This window comes from Tachyglossus aculeatus, chromosome 1, assembly GCF_015852505.1.
Source record: "Tachyglossus aculeatus isolate mTacAcu1 chromosome 1, mTacAcu1.pri, whole genome shotgun sequence".
Taxonomy (NCBI): Eukaryota; Metazoa; Chordata; class Mammalia; order Monotremata; family Tachyglossidae; genus Tachyglossus; species Tachyglossus aculeatus.
The window spans coordinates 102,793,822-102,814,594 of NC_052066.1; the positions used below are offsets into that span (position 1 = coordinate 102,793,822).

General features: G+C 44.5%; 2 protein-coding genes across 3 annotated transcripts in view; one reads left to right on the top strand and one right to left on the bottom strand.

Annotated features, from left to right (window-relative positions):
* HPS3 (HPS3 biogenesis of lysosomal organelles complex 2 subunit 1) overlaps positions 1-12,449 on the top strand; it is a 67,741-nt gene extending 55,292 nt beyond the window's left edge. For both annotated transcript variants that reach the window (XM_038772280.1, XM_038772371.1), the window contains exons 13-17: positions 208-396; positions 974-1,081; positions 6,770-6,976; positions 8,374-8,464; positions 11,904-12,449. In XM_038772280.1, coding sequence (XP_038628208.1) covers positions 208-396; positions 974-1,081; positions 6,770-6,976; positions 8,374-8,464; positions 11,904-12,031 — 723 coding nt within the window. In that variant the 3' untranslated portion in view covers positions 12,032-12,449. The remainder of the gene's footprint in view (positions 1-207; positions 397-973; positions 1,082-6,769; positions 6,977-8,373; positions 8,465-11,903) is intronic.
* A 3,113-nt stretch (positions 12,450-15,562) lies between these two features.
* The window catches only part of LOC119931984 (ceruloplasmin), a 68,144-nt gene continuing 62,933 nt past the window's right edge, over positions 15,563-20,773 (bottom strand). Inside the window, exon 19 of the mRNA XM_038750815.1 lies at positions 15,563-15,705. Coding sequence (XP_038606743.1) covers positions 15,689-15,705 — 17 coding nt within the window. The 3' untranslated portion in view covers positions 15,563-15,688. The remainder of the gene's footprint in view (positions 15,706-20,773) is intronic.

Below are 20,773 nucleotides of genomic sequence, written 5' to 3' on the forward strand. Positions count from 1 at the left end.
TTTGTAAAATGGGGATTGAGACTGTGAGCCCCGTATGGGACAGGGACTGTGCTTAGTGCAGTAAACACTTAATGAATACCACAGTTATTATTATTATCATTAGGCCACACTGCTTCTCATAAACTTGGTCGTTCATCTTTATGTTCGATTCCAACCGTCGATGATGATGATGAAAACGGCTCCTTTTTTGCCCTTGGTGTTTTGCAGGCGCTTTGTGAGCACGATCAAGATGGTGTTCCTCAGCTCCTGATAGACTTCTGGGAAGCCCAACTTGTAGCGTGCCCCCAGGATGTGGCACTCCAAGAACTGTTTTTCAAACTGACTTCCCAATACATCTGGAGATTAACGAGGAGACGGGCACCAGACACCAAACCATTGAAAACCTCGGAGGATCTGGTAGATACACGCACGCGAATTCAAAGAGTCATTGGAATTCAGTTAATAAATGGTATTTATTGAGTGCTTACATTGTGCAGAGCACTGTACTAAGCGCTTGGGTAAGTGCCATACAAAAGAGTTGGTAGAGAAGCTCCCTGTCCACAGGGAGTTTATAGTCTGGAGGGATTAAAGTGCCTGCGAGGATGTTTTTATTAGTAGTCATGAGACAAGATTGTTTTTCTATCCAAAGTAAAACATCCATTCTGGAGTAGATTCAAATGACTTCAGATGTGGGTCTTTTGGAGTGTTCAGCTTGTAACATTTTTCTCCTGGAAGAAGCAGTTTCCAAAATATCTGTTTGGACAACCAAGAGGAGTTTTCAGGACAAGTCAATAAAAAGTTTTAGTCTCACATCCCGTTAAGGAAATACGTTGTTTGAAGGAGTGAACTATGAACAGTGAAACTTCAGTAACCTTTTCCTAGGGGAACAAAGTCTTGAACTTTTATCTGGAAAAAAGTCTGGAAGATATATGCTTTAGAAGTCGTGACGGAATCTTTTGTTCTGGTCTCACACTCAATATATTTTATATTCCAGATAAATTCCTGTAGTCATTTTGGGTTAATATACCCCTGGGTTACCTGCTTGACATCCACTGATCCTTCACCAGATAAAAGTTATTCTGAAGATCTTTCCCGATTACAGGTATATTATTCCACACTTCTGTTTGCCTCTTCATTGCATCCTTCACTGCTGTGCCACCAGACTTATCCACAGCCAAAGAATGACTTCCAACTCTACTGTTTCACTGGGGGTGGTGGCGATGGTGGTGGTGGTGGGGCGGGTGGGATTTGGGCTTTTTTTTAAAGGGGTGGCAAGAGCACGGGCTTGGGAGTCCGAGGTCGTGGGTTCTAATCCCAGTTGTCTGCTATGTGACCTTGGGCAAGTGACTTAACTTCTCTTTGCCTCAGTTACCTCATCCATAAAAAGGGGATTGAGACTGTGAGCCCTAAGTGGGACAATCTGCTTACCTTGTATTTACCCCAGCGCTTAGAAAAGTGCTAGTCACATAGTAAGCGCTTAACAAATACCAAAATAATGCTAATTATTATTAAAAACTCCTGCTCTTAATATCCTCTTCTGATAGCATATGAACCAAGATCAGAGGAACCCATCTCCCCAGGGCTCTGGGAAAGATATTTGCTACTAAAATTAAGACAGTTCGGAGAGCAACTTAGCCTCAGGCCGTAGGGATTGGCAATGTGCAGTTGTGCTGTCAGAGCTGAAGAACTCACAGCGAGCATTCAGAGTCCGCATTAGGGATGCCCAGTTCCTAATAGTCTGTTTTCTATGTTAATGTGCATAAAAAATACCAGAGAGTTTGAAGAAGGTGTTGGGCAAATGAGTGGCACAAAGTAGGTTAGTAGAAGGAAAGTTTGGGCCTTTCCTAAATATTGCCCTCACCCTATCCCTTTTCTGGAAATTCCCCTCCATTCAAATCCACCAGACCACATCACTTTCCATCTTGCATCCATGTCACCATTCAATCGGTGGTTTTTATTGAGCACTTTCTATGTGCAGAGCACTGTACTAAGCACTTGGGAGAGGACGATACAGCAGAAGTGATGGACACGCTCCCTGCCCACAAGAAGCTGATAGGCTCCAGGAGACAATCTCCAAACAATTACTCTCCAGGGCATGTCATCCCAATAGCCATCCTTAGCACATATACAGTATAGGGCTTATATGTGTATGTTGATGGATGGATCAATCATTGAGTGGTATTGAGTGCTTACTGTGTGCAGAACACTTGGGAGAGTACAATAATGATGGTATTTGTTAAGCACTTACTATGTGCCAGCACTGTTCTAAGCACTTTGAGTAGATATAAGGTAATCAGGGTGCCCCACGTGGGGCTCACAGGCTTCATCCCCATTTTACAGATGAGGTAGCTGAGGCACAGAGAAGTGAAGAGAGTTGCCCAAAGTCACACAGCTGGAAAGTGGCAGAGGAGGGAGTAGAACCCACGACCTCTGACTCCCAAGCCCGTGCTCATTCCACTAAGCTACTCTGCTTCTAACAATGTTCCGTGGCCACAATGAGTTTACGGTCTAGATTTATTCCATGATTTAGTCATTTATATATTCATTTTTGTGTACTTTTGCCATTTCCCTTGTATCTAAGTTTGGCTTTGGTCAGTTAATCAGTGGTAAAGAATGAGCACTTTGTGCAGAGCATTGCATTCATATAATTTATATTTGTCTCCCCCTTTGGATTTGAAGATCCATGTGGGTAGGAAACAGACTTTTACTTTCATTGTACTTTCCCACTATTGTGCTCAGCCAGGATTAATTAATGACTGGATGAGCCATCAATCAATCAGTCAACAGGCCATAAGCATGAATTTCCAGGAGAGCAAATATTCTGGTTCTCCCAACACCCCCAGCATCACTGTTAGATATGTTGCCAACTTGTACTTCCCAAGCGCTTAGTACAGTGCTCTGCACGCAGTAAATGCTCAATAAATATGATTGATTGATTGTTAGAGACCATATACTGGGCTGGTTGGACCATGAGCTGACCTGAGAGTTTTATTACCCTCGGTCTTACGCACCCATTATGAAAGTGTGTGACTTACCTTCTTAGAAGTTATCCACTGACCCATACATGAATCAGTATGAGCAAGAGACAGAGTGAGTATTCCCTGTAGTGTATTTTCCCAAGAGTCCAAGAAGGAGATGCTGTGGGAAAGGGGAAGAAAGAGGGAGGGGGGAAACATTCAGAAGTTGCGTGACCCCACTGTGGGCAATTAGAAGTAAAATGGTCACATCAGTTGTGTTATTGGTTTTTAAATCAAACACACTAATGTTATTTTCTTACATCGTCCCTCCAGAGCACCTTATGAAGAGCTTACTATGTGCCAGGCACTTTTCTAAGTGCTGGGGTAGGAAAGAGCACGGGTTTGGGAGTTAGAGATCATGGGTTCTAATCCCGGTTCCGCCACATGCCTGCTATGTGACCTGGGGCGAGTCACTTAACTCCTCTGAGCCTCCGTTACCTCATCTGTAAAATGGGGATTAAGACTGTGAGCCCCACGTGGGACAACCTGATCTCCTTGTATCCCCCCCAGCACTTAGTAAAGTGCCTGGCACATAGTAAGCGCTTAACAAATGCCATCATTATTATTATTATTACAAGCTAATCAGGTTGGACACAGTCCATGTCCTATATGGGACTCACAGTTTTAATCCCCATTTTACAGAGGAGGTAACTGAGGCACAGAGAAGTGAAGTGACCTGCCCAAGGTCACACAGCAGAGAAGTGGCAGAGCCGGGATTAGAACCCAGGTCCTCCGACTCTCAGGCCCAGGCTCTTTCCAGTAGGCCATGCTGCTTCTCAACCTGCTGAATTGAAGTCTCCCAGATGACTAGACTCCTATCTTTCCTCCAGCTTTCCTTCTTCCTCCTAACTGTAATTGATTTTAGTGTTTTCCCTGCAAATTGTCAGATCCTTAAGGCAAAGGATAGCGTCTACTAAGTCTCTTGTACTCTCCTAAGCACTTTGGACAGTGCTGTTCACCCAGAAAGTGGTTGATAGGTATCTGGGCCTCCTATTCATCGATACCATCTCACCGTAATCAGCATGAAAGGACCAGCAAGGGATGGAAATGGTCAGTCCCAAGTTGTTCAGTTACTTTACTTTCATTCATTCATTCAATCATATTTATTGAACGCTTACTGAGTGCAGAGCACTGTACTAAGCGCTTGGGAAGTACAAGTTGGCAACATATAGAGACGGTCCCTACCCAACAGCGGGCTCACAGTCTAGAAGGGGGAGACAGACAACAAAACAAAACATATTAACAAAATAAAATAAATAAAATAGTGAATATGTACAAGTAAAATGAATAGAGTAATAAATATGTACAAACATATATTCATATATACATTTATACAAGTGCTGTGGGGAGGGGAAGGAGGTAGGGCAGGGGGAGGGGGAGGAGGGGGCTCAGTCTGGGAAGGCCTCCTGGAGGAGGTGAGCTCTCATTCATTCATTCAATCGTTTTTTTTGAGCGCTTACTGTGTGCAGAGCACTGTACTAAGCGCTTGGGAGTACAAGTTGGCAACATTTTTCTGCCTCACTGTCCAAACTCACATTGACATTTCCCATCCAGATAGTTGGCCAGACATGGGAACTGCTGAGATGGTTCTACCCAGATGCTTATAAAATCTTTCTCTCTTGACATTGATGCTGGCTGCGGGAACATGTGGGTTTCTTTAAGGCTTCTATCCCAATCCTCCTCAACCTCTTTCAGGTGTCTTTGCCACTGTGGGCCACCTCCTTCTCCTTGAAACATTTTCTAACCTTAGCTGCACTGACACTGTCTCCTCCTGGTTCTCCTGCCATCTCTCTGACTGTTCACTCTCGATCTCCTTCGCCGGCTCCTCCTCTGCCTCCCATCCCCTAACTGTGGGGGTCCCTCAAGGTTCAGTTCTGGATCCCCTTCTATTCTCTATCCACACCCACTCCCTTGGAGAATGCATTGGCTCCCCTGGCTTAGTACACAGTAAGCTTTGCACACGGTAAGTTCTCAATAAATACGACTGAATGGCTTGAACTACCATCTCTACGTGTATGATTTCCAATTCTGCATCTCCCCCCTTGGCCTCTCTCTTTCTCTGCAGCATCACATTTCCTCCTGCCTTCAGGACATCTGTACCTGGGTGTCCTGCCAACACCTCAAACTAACGTCTTCCCACCCAAATTCTGCCCTCTTCTCATCTTTCCCATCACTACAGACAACACCATTATCCTCCCTCTGTCCTAGGGCCAAAACCGTGGCATTATCCTCGATTCATTTCTCTCAGCAACCCGTATTCTCAATCTATCACCAAATCCTGTTGGTTCTACCTACACAACAGTGCTAAAAACCACCCTTTCCTCTCTGTCCAAACTGCTACTATACTGATCCCTCTCCCACTTGTCACCCTCTCCATCCCCCCATCTTACCTCCTTCCCTTCCCCACAGCACCTGTATATTTTTATATATGTTTGTACATATTTATTACTCTATTTATCTTACATGTACTGATGATGATATCTATTCTATTTATTTTATTTTGTTAGTACGTTTGGTTTTGTTCTCTGTCTCCCCCTTCTAGACTGTGAGCCCACTATTGGGTAGGGACTGTTTCTATGTGTTGCCGACTTGCACTTCCCATGCGCTTAGTACAGTGCTCTGCACACAGTAAGTGCTCAATAAATACAATTGATTGATTGATTGATCCATACACTCCTGCTTTAGTGGCTGCCTCTGGCTCCTTGCTGACCTCCCGGCCTTCTATCTCTTCCCCACTCCAGTCTGTACTTTCCTCTGCTGCCCAGATCGTTTTTCTAAAAAGCGTGCAGTCTATGTCTCCCCTCTCCTCAAGAATCTCCAGCGGTTGCCCATCCAGCTCTGCATCAAACTCTTTACCATCAGCTCTTTGGCACTCAATCAGCTCTCCCCTTCCCACCTTACTTAACTGATTTCCTACCTCCAACCCAGTCCACAAACATCACTCCTCTAACGCCAAGCTACTTCATCATCATCAATCGTATTTATTGAGCGCTTACTGTGTGCAGGGCACTGTACTAAACTACTTGCCACTGTACCTCGATCTCATCCATCTTGCCACCGACCTGGGACTCCCTCCCCCTTCATATATGGCAGACCAGTAATCTCCCCACCATCAAAGCCTTATTAAAAGAACATCTCCAAGAGGCCTTCCCCCACTAACCTCTCATTTGTCCTACTCCCTCTCTCTTCTGTGTCTCCCGGTCCCCTTTAAGCCCTGGATAATCACCCTAATAATAATAATAATGTTGGTATTTGTTGAGTGCTTACTATGTGCCAAGCACTGTTCTAAGCACTGGGGTGGATACAAGGTAATCAGGTTGGTCCCCGTAGGGCTCACAGTTTTCATCCCCATTTTTCAGTTGAGGGAACTGAGGCACAGAGAAGTCAAGTGACTTGCCCAAAGTCACACAGCTGACAAGCGGCGAAGCCAGGATTAGAACCCATGACCTCTTGAATCCCAAGCCCAGGCTCTTTTCCACTAAGCCACGCTGCTTCTCCATAGCATTTATGTAAATATTTGTGTTTTAAAGTCTGTCTCATCTTGTAAACTGTACTTACCAACACTGTTGTATTGTACTTTCCCAAGCGCTTAGTACAGTGAATCAATGAATTCTATTGATTGATTGTTGCTAGAATCAAATTCTATGCTTTCTTTTTTCTTCCCGGGAAACATTACTGTGGCTTTTACATAGGTCTTCTGATGGATTACTCTTTGTGCCCTGGGTGTTTTGAATTATTTCATTTGGCTTAACACCTTTTGTTTTCCAACTTAGTCTCTTCTGTGCAGCCCTTCACTTGACATCACTTGCGTCCTGCCTTTCTTGGAACCATTATTGGAAGGCACGGGAGCTGGTCTCAGCGTGCGTGTTCTGTGTAGTGCCCGCCTGAAAGAGCATGAAAAATCAATAGACATCCTGCTGGAGGCATGCCCTGAGGCAGTCATACCGTATGCCAACCATGAACTGAGAGAAGAGAAGCGGGTATGTGGTTTTTTGTGCTGTTTGGTGCTTTCGACTTACAAATTTGCTAGGCAAATGGCAGGCGACTTTCTCCCTATTGAATTTTTTTTTTAAATGGTATTCATTAAGCGTTTACTATGTGCCAGGCACTGTACGCTGGAGTAGATACAAACTAATCAGGTTAGACACAGTTCATGTCCCACATGGGGCTCACAGTCTTAATCCCCATTTTACGGGTAAGGGAACGAAGGCCCAGAGAAGTGAAGCGACTTCCCCACGGTTACACGGCGGGTAAGTGGCGGAGTTGGGATTAGAACCCAGATCCTTCTGATCTGTGCTGTATCCACTAGGCTATGCTGCTTCTCAATTGAATCTGAACCATGTTCAGCTTTAGAGAAAAATTAAAGGAAAAGATAGTAATCCACAAAATGTGAAATGCATGATATTTATACCTTATATAAACTCAGCTTATTTCAAATTCTGCTAGGACCATACACTTACCTGCCTAATGTAGTACTGCCACCTGACCTCAAAGAATAAGGACATTTGAAAAATCAATGATTCCTTCAGGTTTTGCTTTCTTTCCCAGTACTGTGACAGCAGGCTGCCATTGGATTCCTAAGTAGTCCCGGGAACATAACAGTACCAGGAATATTTTGAATATTTTGACACTTTGGTTGAGTACTGCAGCGTGGCTCAGTGGAAAGAGCCCAGGCTTTGGAGTCAGAGGTCATGAGTTCAAATCTCAGCTCCGCCAACTGTCAGCTGTGTGACTTTGGGCAAGTCACCTCATTTCTTTGTACCTCAGTTCCCTCATCTGTAAAATGGGGATTAAAACTGTGAGCCCCCCTCGTATCCCCCCCCAGCGCTTAGAACAGTGCTCTGCAAATAGTAAGCGCTTAACAAATACCAGCATTATTGTTATTATTATTAGTGAAGTGTTTCAAACCTAAAAGCCGAGTTTCTCGAATTCATTTCAAACTCCAGCAAATCTCTGAAAAGGTGCAATATTTTTTCTTGACACAAGGTGAGGCTAGCAGAACATTATTTTGATTCAAGAAATATTTTAGTTATTTCATTGCCGTATATATTGAGCGCATACTGTGTGCAGAGCACTTATTTCTCTCCATGCACATGCTAGGGCATTGGCTAAGGAGAAGAAGGTGGCTGCTTAACGTGCTTTCAAAATAATTTTCATTTTCGCCGTGGCTCTCTTACCTCGGCTCAGACTCGGGAATGCTTTGCTGTAGAGCCGATTTCACATACCCGGGTCTTATAAAACCGTATCTTCTTAAACCAAAGCAGTAGGTTATTTTGCTCTGAGGCCCTGGGTCTTTCATGGTTACTAATCTGGGTTTTTCCCTGGATGTTTATGCCAACTGTGTGTTTGTTAATATTTGTCCTCTGTCCCGAGGCAGGCTCTGTGGTGGAAGAAACTGCTGCCTGAGCTTTGTGAGCGGACAAGGCTTGGTGGGGATCGCTATGAAGTACACCTCACGTCGCTGAAAGGTGCGTGGCACATCTCCCAGAATTAGAATGCTTGTTTTTTTTTTGTTTTTTTTTTTTATGACATTTGTTAAGCGCTTACTCTGTGCCAGGTATTATTCTAAGTGCTTGGGTAGATGCAAGCTAATCAGGTTGGACATGGTCCATGTCCCACATGGAGCTCACAATCTTAATCTCCATTTAACAGAAGAGGGAAATGAGCCAAAGAGAAGTGAAATGACTTGCCCGTGGTCACAGAGCAGACATGTGGTGGAGCCAGGATTAGAATGAGTGTCTCTCCCTCCATACTGTAAACTCGTTACAGGCAGGGAATATGCCTTTTATTTATAATAATAATAATTATGGTGTTTGTTAAGCTCTTACTATGTGCCAAGCACTGTTCTAAGTGCTGCGGGAGGTACAAGGTAATCAGGTTGCCCCACATGGGGCTCACAGTCTTAATCCCCATTTTACAGATGAGGTAACTGAGGCACAGAGAAGTGAAGTGATTTGCCCAAAGTCACACAGCTGATAAGTGATGGAGCTAGGATTAGAACCCGCAACCTCTGACTCCCAAGCCTTTGCTCTTTCCACTAAGCCACGCTGCGTCCCTATAGAATTCTTTTAATTCTGTTGTACTCTCCCAAGTGCTTAGTACAGTGGTCTGCACCTAGTAAGGGTTTAATAAATACCACTGATTTCTTGAAGAACACTCGGGGGAAAATTATTTTCATCAGCTGGTTCTGCGCACTCCCATCGGGGGTCTGAGATGAGTGGGCGGCTTTCGGAGGGATGCGTCGATGCCGAGGTGGGTGGGCTGGGGGGAGAGGGCTGGCTGAAAGGAGGACGGGTGGGAGTGGGGAAGTTAGAGGGGGATAGAGCAGTCAGTGTGTGAGATCTTTTCTCTCTCTCAGCGGCACTAACACCCATGGCGGGACTGGGGTATATAGCCGTCACCGCCGGGCCTGGCACTCTGAGGAACCTTTCAGCCACAAAGCCCCATGGGGAGGGATCAATCAATCAATCGTATTTATTGAGCACTTACTGTGTGCAAAGCACTGTACGAAGCACTTGGGAAGTACAAGTTGGCCACATATAGAGACAGTCCCTACCCAACAGTGGGCTCACAGTCTAAAAGTAATAATAATGATGGCATTTATTAAGTGCTTACTATGTGCAGAGCACTGTTCTAAGCGCTGGGGAGGTTACAAGGTGATCAGGTTGTCCCACGGGGGGGCTCACAGTCTTAATCCCCATTTTACAGATGAGGTAATTAAGGCACAGAGAAGTGACTTGCCCAAAGTCACACAGCTGACAATTGGCGAAGCCAGGGTTTGAACCCACGACCTCTGACTCCAAAGCCCGGGCTCTTTCCACTGAGCCACGCCGCTTCTTGATGTCTAAGGAACCAGCCGGCACCGAATGCAGTAGTGGACATAGTGAGGGACACTGACCAGGAATGGTGGGAAGGGAGGAGTGGGGTGGGAAAGGGGAGAAGCCTGAATACGTTCACATCAGAATAATACTAATAATAATGGTATTTGTTAATTGTTAATTGTGGGAGGGGGAAAGTCAGGAAGGAGAACCCCGGGGAGCTGGAGAAGAGGTCGAAAAGGGCTCTTGAGAACTTCTGTGCTGCCCTCAGGGCAAAAACGTGGCAGAAGGCAATTTGTACATTTGTAACTGTAGGTGTGACCGTGAGGAGACGGAAAGCCTTTGGGGTGTTTTATTGAAGGCTGGATTCTATCACACATAAAATTAGGAAATATAAAAGCACTGCCTTTTAATACATTGACATAGCATTGTCTTTTAATGAGTAGACAAATCTGACACAAGGTCTGTAAACTCTAGGCACATTCCTGCCAGAGTGAGATGGGGGAATAGAGGATCACGGTGGAGGGGAATTGATGCCATGTTGCTTGTCAAGCAGGATCACTGCAGGGAACCAGTTGCAACATTAGGGACATCGTTTACTGGTCACTCCGTTAAGCTGTTGCAAACTGGTTCCCATAGCAGTGTTAATGAAATGCAGGGAAGTTGTAAGTTCCTTGGCAGACTGCTGGAAACAAGCATTTTCATTTCTTACCACCATTTTGAATTTCAGCCAGTGTGACAGAAGTTGTTTCCTCTCTTTCTTGTTTTCAAACTTTCTTTCCCTTACCCCTATTTCCCATTGGAATATTTGACACACCTTTTTCGATAATAGAGTGGCTTGATGCAGGAGGGTGTGAGCTCGTTGTGGGCAGGGCTTGTCACTCCTTATTGTTGTATTGTACCTTCCCAAGTGCTTAGTTGAGTGCTCTGCACACAGTAAGTGCTTAATAAATGTGAATGAATGCCTATACCAAGAGCCCCCAAATAACAAGGGCCCCAAATCTGATCCCTTTATTTTTGTTGTTTTGAAAATTTCCCACATCTTACTGAAGCCCATTTTTGAAAATAATGCTACTAATAAATGTGTGATGTTTTTAGAATTTGTTTCTGTGGAGTGACATCTAGTCTTTTGGCACTACTTGATTTTTACTTAGAAGAAAAGTTACATAGAAGTTGAGGTTTTCTTAAACCTCAGTGCCTCTCCTCTCTTGTTTATTCAGACTCCCGCTGAGGTGTGATATTTGTTGTTGTTGTCACCCATACTGATGGAGTTGCAGAAGTACTACCCAGAGTTTCTGGTGCACCCTCACCCCTGTTACTGTAATGTTTGTGTGGCCAAGTTATAATCTTTCAACATTATCTTTCAACATCTCCAAACGTGTTCTTTCACTGAGGAAAGTTCTCTCAAAGAAACCTGAATAAGTTCACATCAGAATAATAATAATAATAATAGTATTTGTTAAGTGCTTACTATGTGCCAAGCCCTGTTCTATGCACTGGGGTAGATAGAAGGTATTCAGGTTGTCCCACGTGGGGCTCACACTCTTAATCCCCATTTTACAGATGAGGTAACTGAGGCACAGAGAAGTTAAGTGACTTGCCCAAAGTCACACAGCTGACAAGTAGCAGAGTCGGGATTAGAACCCCCGACCTCTGGCTCCCAAGCTTGTGCTCTTTCCACTAAGCCACGCTGCTTCTCTGACTGACTTTATGAAACACACTAGCCATTCTCATTCTATTTGTTCTGATGACACCTGTCCACATGTTTTGTTGTCTCCCCCTTCTAGAGTGTGAGCCCGTTGTTGGGTAGGGACCATCTCTATATGTTGTCAACTTGTACTTCCCAAGCGCTTAGTACAGTGCTCTGCACACAGTAAGCGCTCAATAAATACGATTGAATGAATGAATGAATAATCATCAAGAGTACAGGTGTCTTCTTAGCCCTGAGAACACATTTTACTTAAATAGCCGAAGGAATGCCTAGCTCTACTCTCATTTTGAGGATAATAGAATTCAGTGGAAAACTAGTCTGCTCTGCAGCTGAATAAAAGGATCCTCTACTAACCCAAATGTCTCTTCGGGCCCGTAGAAACGTTATCGGTGGTGGCCATGGAGTTGGAGCTGATGGATTTCATGACCGTCTTGCCGGAGAGTGGGACCGCTGCCTTTTTCCTTCCCTACCTTCTCTGCTGCAGTCAGAAGAAACACATGCCTTGAACTCCCTAATGAGAGATCGATTTGGCAATGCACCAGGAAAGCGGGGAGCAGAGACCGAACGGACGGTTGCCAACACGGGCTACCTTATCCTGCATGAAGAGGTGGCAACACAACTCTGGTGAGATGAGACTGGAGGCTGGCCATGTTAACCGTTGCTAAAAAAAGACTTAAAAATATGAAGGTCCCTCAAAGAAACCCGAGTAAGTTCACAGCAGAAATGAAACTGATTTTATGGAGCCGCTTGGAACACACTAGCCGCTCTCATTAACCAGTCATTCAGTATATGAACGTCTTCTTAGCCTTGAGAACGTATTTTACTTAAATAGTTGAAGGAACGCCTCACCCTGGCTTAGACTTGTTTTTTATTATTTACCGTTGCTGGCCAAAACAGGAAATAAAAATGTGTGCTTGGCTCAAATTGTCGTGGCCTTCTACTTTGAGTCCTTTTCAAGCCTTTGTACTAATTGTGAGTAAAAATGGAAGTGGGCAGGTTGTGACAGAACAAGAACGATCTGCTGGCAGTAGTAAAGGCACTAATTAAGCACCCTCTGGATGCTCTAAACTCTTGGAAACTACTAAACAAAGACGTGACACATTCACTGCCCATAAGGAGCTTACTGGGAATGGAGGGGAACCTGAGGCCTACTCCCTCCAAACGTAATCTACTATTGCTTTTCTTGTTGTTCTTGCTGAATGAAACCTGAATAAAGAAGGTGAATGGAGAAGTAGCATGACCCAGTGAATAGAGATCTGAGAGTGAGAAGGACCTGGGTTCTAATCCCAGCTCTGTCACTTGTCTGTTGCGTGGCCTTGCACAAGTCACTTAACTTCCCTGCGCCTCAGTTACCTCATCCGCAAAATGGGAGTTAAGATTGTGAGCCCCATGTGGGACATGGACTGTGTCCAACCTGAGTAGCTTGTATCGACTCCAGCACTTAGTACGGTGCCTGGCACATAGTAAGCTCTTAACAAATACCATTTAATTAAAAAACAAAAAACAAAAAACAAAAAACCACTTCTTTTTAGGGTGTTTTATCTGCTTCCACTTTTCTGAACTGAGTTCCAAATGGGCCAGACTTTGGAACGGTATCACTAAAATGGTATCTTTCCCCAGTGGTTTGTACTGGGCTTTTCACAAAGTAGGCGCTTAATATAAAATATGTGCTTAGTACAAACTATGTGCCACCCCAGTGCTTAGAACAGTGCCCAGCACATAGTAAGCACTTAACAAATACCATTAAAAAATGCCACTGGTAATAACGGTGTGTTGCATGAAAGGTCCCAAACCTGCCTGTTAGTTCCTTGAGAGCTATGATGCCTCATTCATGCACTCAGCATCAAAACAGACTTTCACCAAGCTGCCCTGGAATTGCTTCGTTATTAACAATGTTTGCCCTCAACTGATTTTTCTCCCCGCTACTCTCACTGAAAATGCACCGAGACATGATCGACTTGGAGTCACGCAAAATAAACAAATCTGGACAAATGTATCTTTTCTCCAACCGACCCAGAGTCAACTGTGGGCTTCTGCCTTCAGGAGTGTAACCTATCCTGACTTTCACCTGAATTCTATTTCCTCAAAGACTCCAGTGAGACAACTTGCTCTCTGAACCTCTCCTCTTCTTCCAGCCTTTCCCATTTCCACTCCCCAACCTTCTTTCCACCCCTTACAGTCTCATTTTCTGAGTCAGGTTTCCTCACCTCTCCATTCCTCAATTCAACACCTCTCTCCTAATCTCCCTGTTCTCTCCCTGCCAATGCATCCCAGAGGTCTTTCCTTGTCACCCCCAACCCCTAACCTGTCTTCAAAACAAGCACAAGCTGTTCGAATGTCTCTGTCTCTATAGACTGTCTCTATATGTTGCCAACTTGTACTTCCCAAGCGCTTAGTACAGTGCTCTGCACACAGTAAGCGCTCAATAAATACAATTGATGATGATGATGAATGAGGAAGAGAGGAAGGAAGGGGGTGAGGGAGGGAGAGAGAAAGTGGGATGTCACACACACCCCATGCTACTGGTTAAGGCTCCCGTGAGCCTTGTCCATTCCTTGCACTTTCATTTTCCCAAAGCATTTTCACATCACTCGTCCTAGGTAGGAAGAAGCAGTTATTTTATTCCTATTTTACAGGTGAGGAAACTGAGGCACAGCGAGGCTGACACGCTCTAGAGCACCTAGCCAGTCGGCGGCAGAGCTGGAACCAAAGCAAAGATTGGGCTCCCAAATCCCCTGCTCTGATCACTAAGTGGTGCTGCTTTGTTGGGACCAGTTTCAGCTGCTTGGGAAATTGCTAAACTCTAGTTTTCCATTTCCTATTTCCCACCTTTCCCAGTGGATTGAGGGATGGAGGGATGTTTATATCTCCCTTAGCATCGTGGATCACATCCATTAGGGTAAGAGAACACAGAACTTGGATTCTTCTGCAACATGACTTCCCACTTACGGCTGGGCCTCTATGCCCCCATTCACTTCCACACTGTGCTTCATTCGTTCGATCGTATTTATTGAGCTCTGACTGTGTGCAGAACACTGTACTAAGTGGTTGGGAGAGTACAATATAACAATATAAATTCCCTGTCCACAACAAGCTTACAGTCTAGAGGGTGGATTTGGAAGTCTGGCTCTTGGGGACAGGAAGCAGCAGGAAACCATCAGTTTGTGATGGGAGAAGGAATTAGTAGTAATTAGTAGGAGAAGCAATGTGACCTGCTGGAAGGAGCACAGTACTGTGAGTCAGAGGACCTAGGTTCTAATCCTACCTCTGTCATCTGCCTGCTGTGTGACCTTGGGCAAGTCACTTCTCTGGGCCTCAGTTCCCTCATCGGTAAAATGGGGATTTAATACCTGTTCTCCCTCCTACATACAATCTGAGCCCCTGGTGGGACCTGATAATAATAAAAATGATGGCATTTATTAAGCGCTTACTATGCAAAGCACTGTTCTAAGCGCTGGGGAGGTTACAAGGTAATCAGGTTGTCCCACAGGGGCCTCACAGTCTTCATCCCTGTTTTACAGATGAGGTCACCGAGGCACAGAGAAGTTAAGTGACTTGCCCAAAGTCACACAGCTGACAACTGGCAGAGGCAGGATTTGAACCCATGACCTCTGACTCCAAAGCCCGTGCTCCTTCCACTGAACCACACTGCTTCTCTGATCTTGTATCTACCCCAGTGCTCAGTACAGTGCTTGACGTGTCAAAAGCACCTAACAAATTATTACTGTTATTATTATAATAAAACAGTTATTCTTTTTGAGGGCCCACTTGGTTCAGTTCATTGTACTAGGTACTCACAAAAGTAACAAACAGTCAGACGTAGGGTGTGCAAAGATGCAAGAGAGTAGTAGGAAATCTGGCAAGTAAATAACTTTTTTCTAGGACATTTCAAGCCTGATGATAGTGGTTGAGCTATCTGTTCTTATCTGTCTTATTTCCACATTGCCTGCTGTCAGTGCATTCCACCTGAAGCACAAGTTTCACCATACAGCCTAGTGAAATACCTGGGGACCACAATGATAATAGCTTTCCCCACATACTCTTGAAGGTGTTTTTCGTTTTAATTAAATGTTTGGTGCAACTATTCCTCGGGACAATTGTTATCCAACACTGTCACTTTTATATCACGCAGTTTTAGCATTCTCTGAAATCTTCAAAATTTTTCAGGCAGATTTAGACCCTATAGAAAAGAAAGTTTGAAGATTATTCAAAGTATCCCAAATAAATCCCAAAGGCTAAAAAGTGAAATTTGGCCATGTAATTCCAAAGTAAGGCTTTGTATTTCAGAAAGTTTCAAAAATAGCTGCAAGTCCTTGTGATTCTCTCCTCATTAAAATCCTGTTTTCAAGGGAGAAACATAAAAGAGACTTAGTAATAATAATGATGGTTTTTGCTAAGCGCTTACTACGTGCTGGGGTAAATACAAGGTAATCAGGTTGTCCCACATGGGGCTCACAGTCTTAATCCCCATTTTACAGATGATGTAACAGTTACAGAGAAGTTAAGTGACTTGCCCATGTCACACAGCTAAGGGGCAGAGATGGGATTAGAACCCGCGACCCCTGACTACTAAACCCGTGGTCTTCCCACTAAGCCATGCTGCTTCTCTTTTCTTCCTTTTCTTTCCTCCTTTCTTCCTTCCCCATCCTCTTGGTTTAGGGAAGCCTTGTGGCCTAGAGGAAAGAGCATGAGTCTGAAAGTCAAAGGACCTGGGGTTCTAAACCCAGATCTTTTACTTGCCTGATGTGATGACCTTGGGCAAGTCACATAACTTTTATGTCTGTTTCCTCATCTATAGAATGGAAATTCAATGCCTGTCCTCTGTCCCTCGGATGGTGAGCCTCATGTGGGACAGGGACTGTATCCAACCTGATTATCTTGTATGTTCTCAGGGAAAGAAACCCTCTCTAATTTCCACCTGTCTCTCCCAGAGCCTAGTAGAGTGTTCTGCACACAGTAAGCACTAAATAAATATTACTATTACTGTTACTCCACTATTCAATTACAGTGGTTGGCACATAGTAAGCACCTAAATACTAGAAAAAACCCCACAATATTACTGGTTACACATATTAAGCTCTTCCCAGCTCTTTCCCCTAGGGCAGATGTTGGCTTCTTTTCTAGCACAGGTTACTGAGGAGATGAAGCACAACTTCAGATATTCTGCAGAAGTAAACTGCGTGCCTCAGTGGAAAGAGCGTGGGCTTGGGAGTCAGAGGTGTGGGTTCTAATCCCACTTGTCAGCTGTGTGACTTTGGACAAGTCACTTCACTTCCTCGTCTGTAAAACGGGGATGAAGCCTGTGAGCCCCACGTGGGACAACATGATTACCTTGGATCTATCCCAGTGCTTAGAACAGTGCTTGGCACATAGTAAGTGCTTAACAAATATTAATATTATTATTATTATGTGTTTTGAAAGCAGTGGAATTTCTAGGAAGTGAAACTCTTGTTTCCATTTGTCTATTTAAACCAAAGAAGGACTTTGCCCTGGTTTTCACATCCTGGGGAGCAGTGGGTAGCAGGGACTCCAGCCACTTGAGCAAAGACTCTTTCTTAAGCATTGACAATTGGCTTACAAGTCATTAGTTAATAAATGTCATAACTATCATCATCATCAATTGTGTTTATTGAGCGCTTACTATGTGCAGAGCACTGTACTAAGCGCTTGGGAAGTACAGATTGGCAACACATAGAGACAGTCCATACCCAACAGTGGGCTCACAGTCTAAAAGGGGGAGACAGAGAACAAAACCAAACATACCAACAAAATAAAATAAATAGGATAGATATGTACAAGTAAAATAAATAAATAAATAGAGTAATAAATATGTACAACCATATATACATATATACAGGTGCTGTGGGGAAGGGAAGGAGGTAAGATGGGGGGATGGAGAGGGGGACAAGTTCGCTAATAACTAGCGAATTAACTGAAGGCCAAGTACTGTGCTAAGTACTATGGGAGAAACAAAATAATCAGATCACATACAGTTATGTCCCTCACAGGGCTTACAATCTGAAAAGAGGAAGAGTAGGGATTTTATCTCCATTTAACAAATGAGGAAACTGAGGTACTGTGCAGTTAAACGGCGTGTCCAAGGGCAGTCAGCAGGCCAGTGGTAATCTTGGGATTGGAATCCAAGTTTCCTGACTTCTAGTCCCTGGCTCTTTCCCTGGATTACACTGTCTCTCTCTCTTCACTACCTCTTTTCCTGGATGTTCAGATCCCTGCAAGCCATATTTGTTCCCGATCATGTTTATATTACACAGAAGCCTCCCCCTTCTTTTTCCCCCTCCTTTGTAACTTCACTGAGAATGTGAATCAACATGGTCCATTTTCTACATTTGTCTTTAAGAGAATTAGCAGAAGTTAAATTGCCCCTTTTTCATTTTTGAGGCCAGGTATCTAGCATAGAGCAGAGATTAGTACCTGGTTGTCCTGACTTGCTGCCTCTGGGCTTTCACAGATGGTGGGAACCATCCCAGTCAAGTGGCTTTTCTCTCCATCTGGGGACCCTTTTTTCCTCCCACCCCCAGCTGTTTTGGAGACATGCAACCTCAGCTCCCGCCCCTGCTCTTTAATAATTATAACCGTTGTTAAGCGCTTACTATGTGCCAGGCACTGTTCTAAGCACTGGGGTAGATACAAGCATACAAGGTCCTTTAGAAATCCTACCTCTTCCAGGAGGCCTTCTCTGATTAATGTCTCACTTCCCACCCTACTCCACTCAGCTCCTGCTCCCCTATTTTCACTTCAGCACTCCCTGGTCATTGATTGATTGATTAACAATAATAATAATGGTATTTGTTAAGTGCTTACTATGTGTCAGTCACTGTTCTGCTGGGAGGATACAAGCAAACATCTTAGACACAGGGTTGGACACAGTCCCTGTCATTTTACGGATGAGGTAACTGAGGCACGGAGAAGTGAAGTGAGTTGCCCAAGGTCCCACAGCGGACAAGTGGCGGAGGCAGGATTAGAACCCATGACTTTATGACTCCGAGGCCCATGCTCTATCCACTACTCTATGCTACTCCTTGATGCCGATTAATTTAGGCACTTGAGTACCCAAAGCCTAACAGTTCCAATTGTGTTAATATCACTTTCTCTTATCTGAAATTTATTCCCTTGTTAGATTAAAAACTCCTTGATTCAGGGTTTACTGTAAACTCCTCTCCATTCATTCATTCAATCGTATTTATCAAGCCCTTACTGTGTGCAGAGCACTGTACCACGCACTTGGGAAAGTACAACACAACAATAGAGAAAACAACCACAATAAATCCCTGTCCGCAACGACCTCTCAGTCTAGAGGGGGGAAGAGACAGGCATCGGTACAAATAAACAGACATCAATATAAATAAATAAAATGACAGATGTATACATAAGTGCTGTGGACGGGGATGGGGGGAAGAGCAAAGGGAGCGAGTCAGGGTGACGCAGAAGGGAGTGGGAGATGAGGAAAAGTGGGGCTTAGTCTGGAAGGCCTCTTGGAGGAGATGTGTCTTCAGTAAGACTTTGAAAGGCCGGGGGGAGTAATTATCTGGGGACTGTAAGCCCCTTCATTGGCAAGCAATTTGGAAGTGAGCCCTATCCCCTCCAAGCCTCTTACTCAGACCCAGCCCTGACAGCAACATCCACAACTATAATAATAATAATAATGATGGCATTTATTAAGCGCTTACTATGTGCAAAGCACTGTTCTAAGCGCTATAAACAACTACCCAGCCACCACCTATCTATTATTATAATGGCCTGGAACTCCCCTACCCTCCATATTCACCAAACCACTACTCTCCCCACTTTCAAAGCCTTATTAAGATCACATCAGTGCTCTGCACACAGTAAGCGCTCAATAAATGCGATTGAATGAGTCTCCTAAAAGAGATGTGCAGGAAGCAGCTTGACCTAATGGCTAGAGCACGTGCCTGAGACTCAGAGGACCTGGGTGCTAACCCTGGTTCTGCCACATGTCTGCTGTGTGATCTTGTGCAAGTGGCTTCACTTCTCTGGGCCTTAGTTACCTCATCTGTAAAATAATAATAATAATAATAATAATAATGGCATTTGTTAAGCGCTTACTATGTACAAAGCACTGTTCTAAGCGCTGGGGGGGATACAATGTGATCAAGTAGTTGTCCCACGGGGGGCTCACAGTCTTAATCCCCATTTTTAGAGATGAGGGAACTGAGGCTCGGAGAAGTGAAGTGACTTGCCCAAGGTCACACAGCAGACTTGTGGCGGAGCCGGAATTCGAACCGATGACCTCTTGACTCCAAAGCCCGGGCTCTTTCCGCTGAGCCACGCTGCTTCTCTGCTTCTGTTAAAATGGGATAAGAGTGTGAGCCCCTTGTGTGAAAGGGATGGTGTCCAACCTGATTAACGTGTATCATCCCCAGCACTTAGAACAGTGCTTGGCACATAGTAAGTGCTTAACAAGTACCATTATTACTGCTAATAATGAAAGAAACCTTCCCTGACTAAACTGTATTTTCCCTGATGCCCTCTCCTTTCTGCATCGTCTATGAGCTTGGATCTCTGGGCATTTGGTATATTCACCCCACACCACTTATGTAGATATCTGTAAATTATTTATTCATATTAATGTCTGCCTCATCATCAGTGGTATTTATTGAGGGCTTACTATGTGCAGAGCACTGTACTAATCACTTAGGAGAGTACAATATTACAACAGCCCAGAGGATTGGCAGTCTACAGTCCACAGTCTCTCCATCTAGACTGTAAGTTCACCGTGGGCAGGGAACACGTTTACCAACTCTGTTGTACTGTGCTGTCCCAAGTGCTTAGTGCTGTGCACACAGTGAGCGCTCAATGAATACCATTGACTGATTGATTTCTGGAGGATGGATACCTAATGTGTTTCTTAGGGGGCAAGTTAGGATGTTCGATAGTCCATCCCAACCCATGCCGATGGATGCCCGGGGGGTGGTGACTATCAAATGTGTTGGGAGAGAGAATCCAGGATCCGGTCGTACTGTTGGTCTGACCCATGTTAGGTGATGCACGGTCTTATGTTCTCCATGTTATCTAAGGACAGTGGGAGAATTGCAGGGTTTGTTTAAGGTGGGGAGTGGGTTGGGAGCAGATGATGTAGTGGAAAGACAGAAGCAGTGTGGTGTAGTGGCTAGAAGGTCATGGGTTCTAATTCCACCTCCACCACCTGTCTGCCGTGTGACCTTGGGCAAATCACTTCACTGTACCTCAGTTACCTCATCTGTAAAATG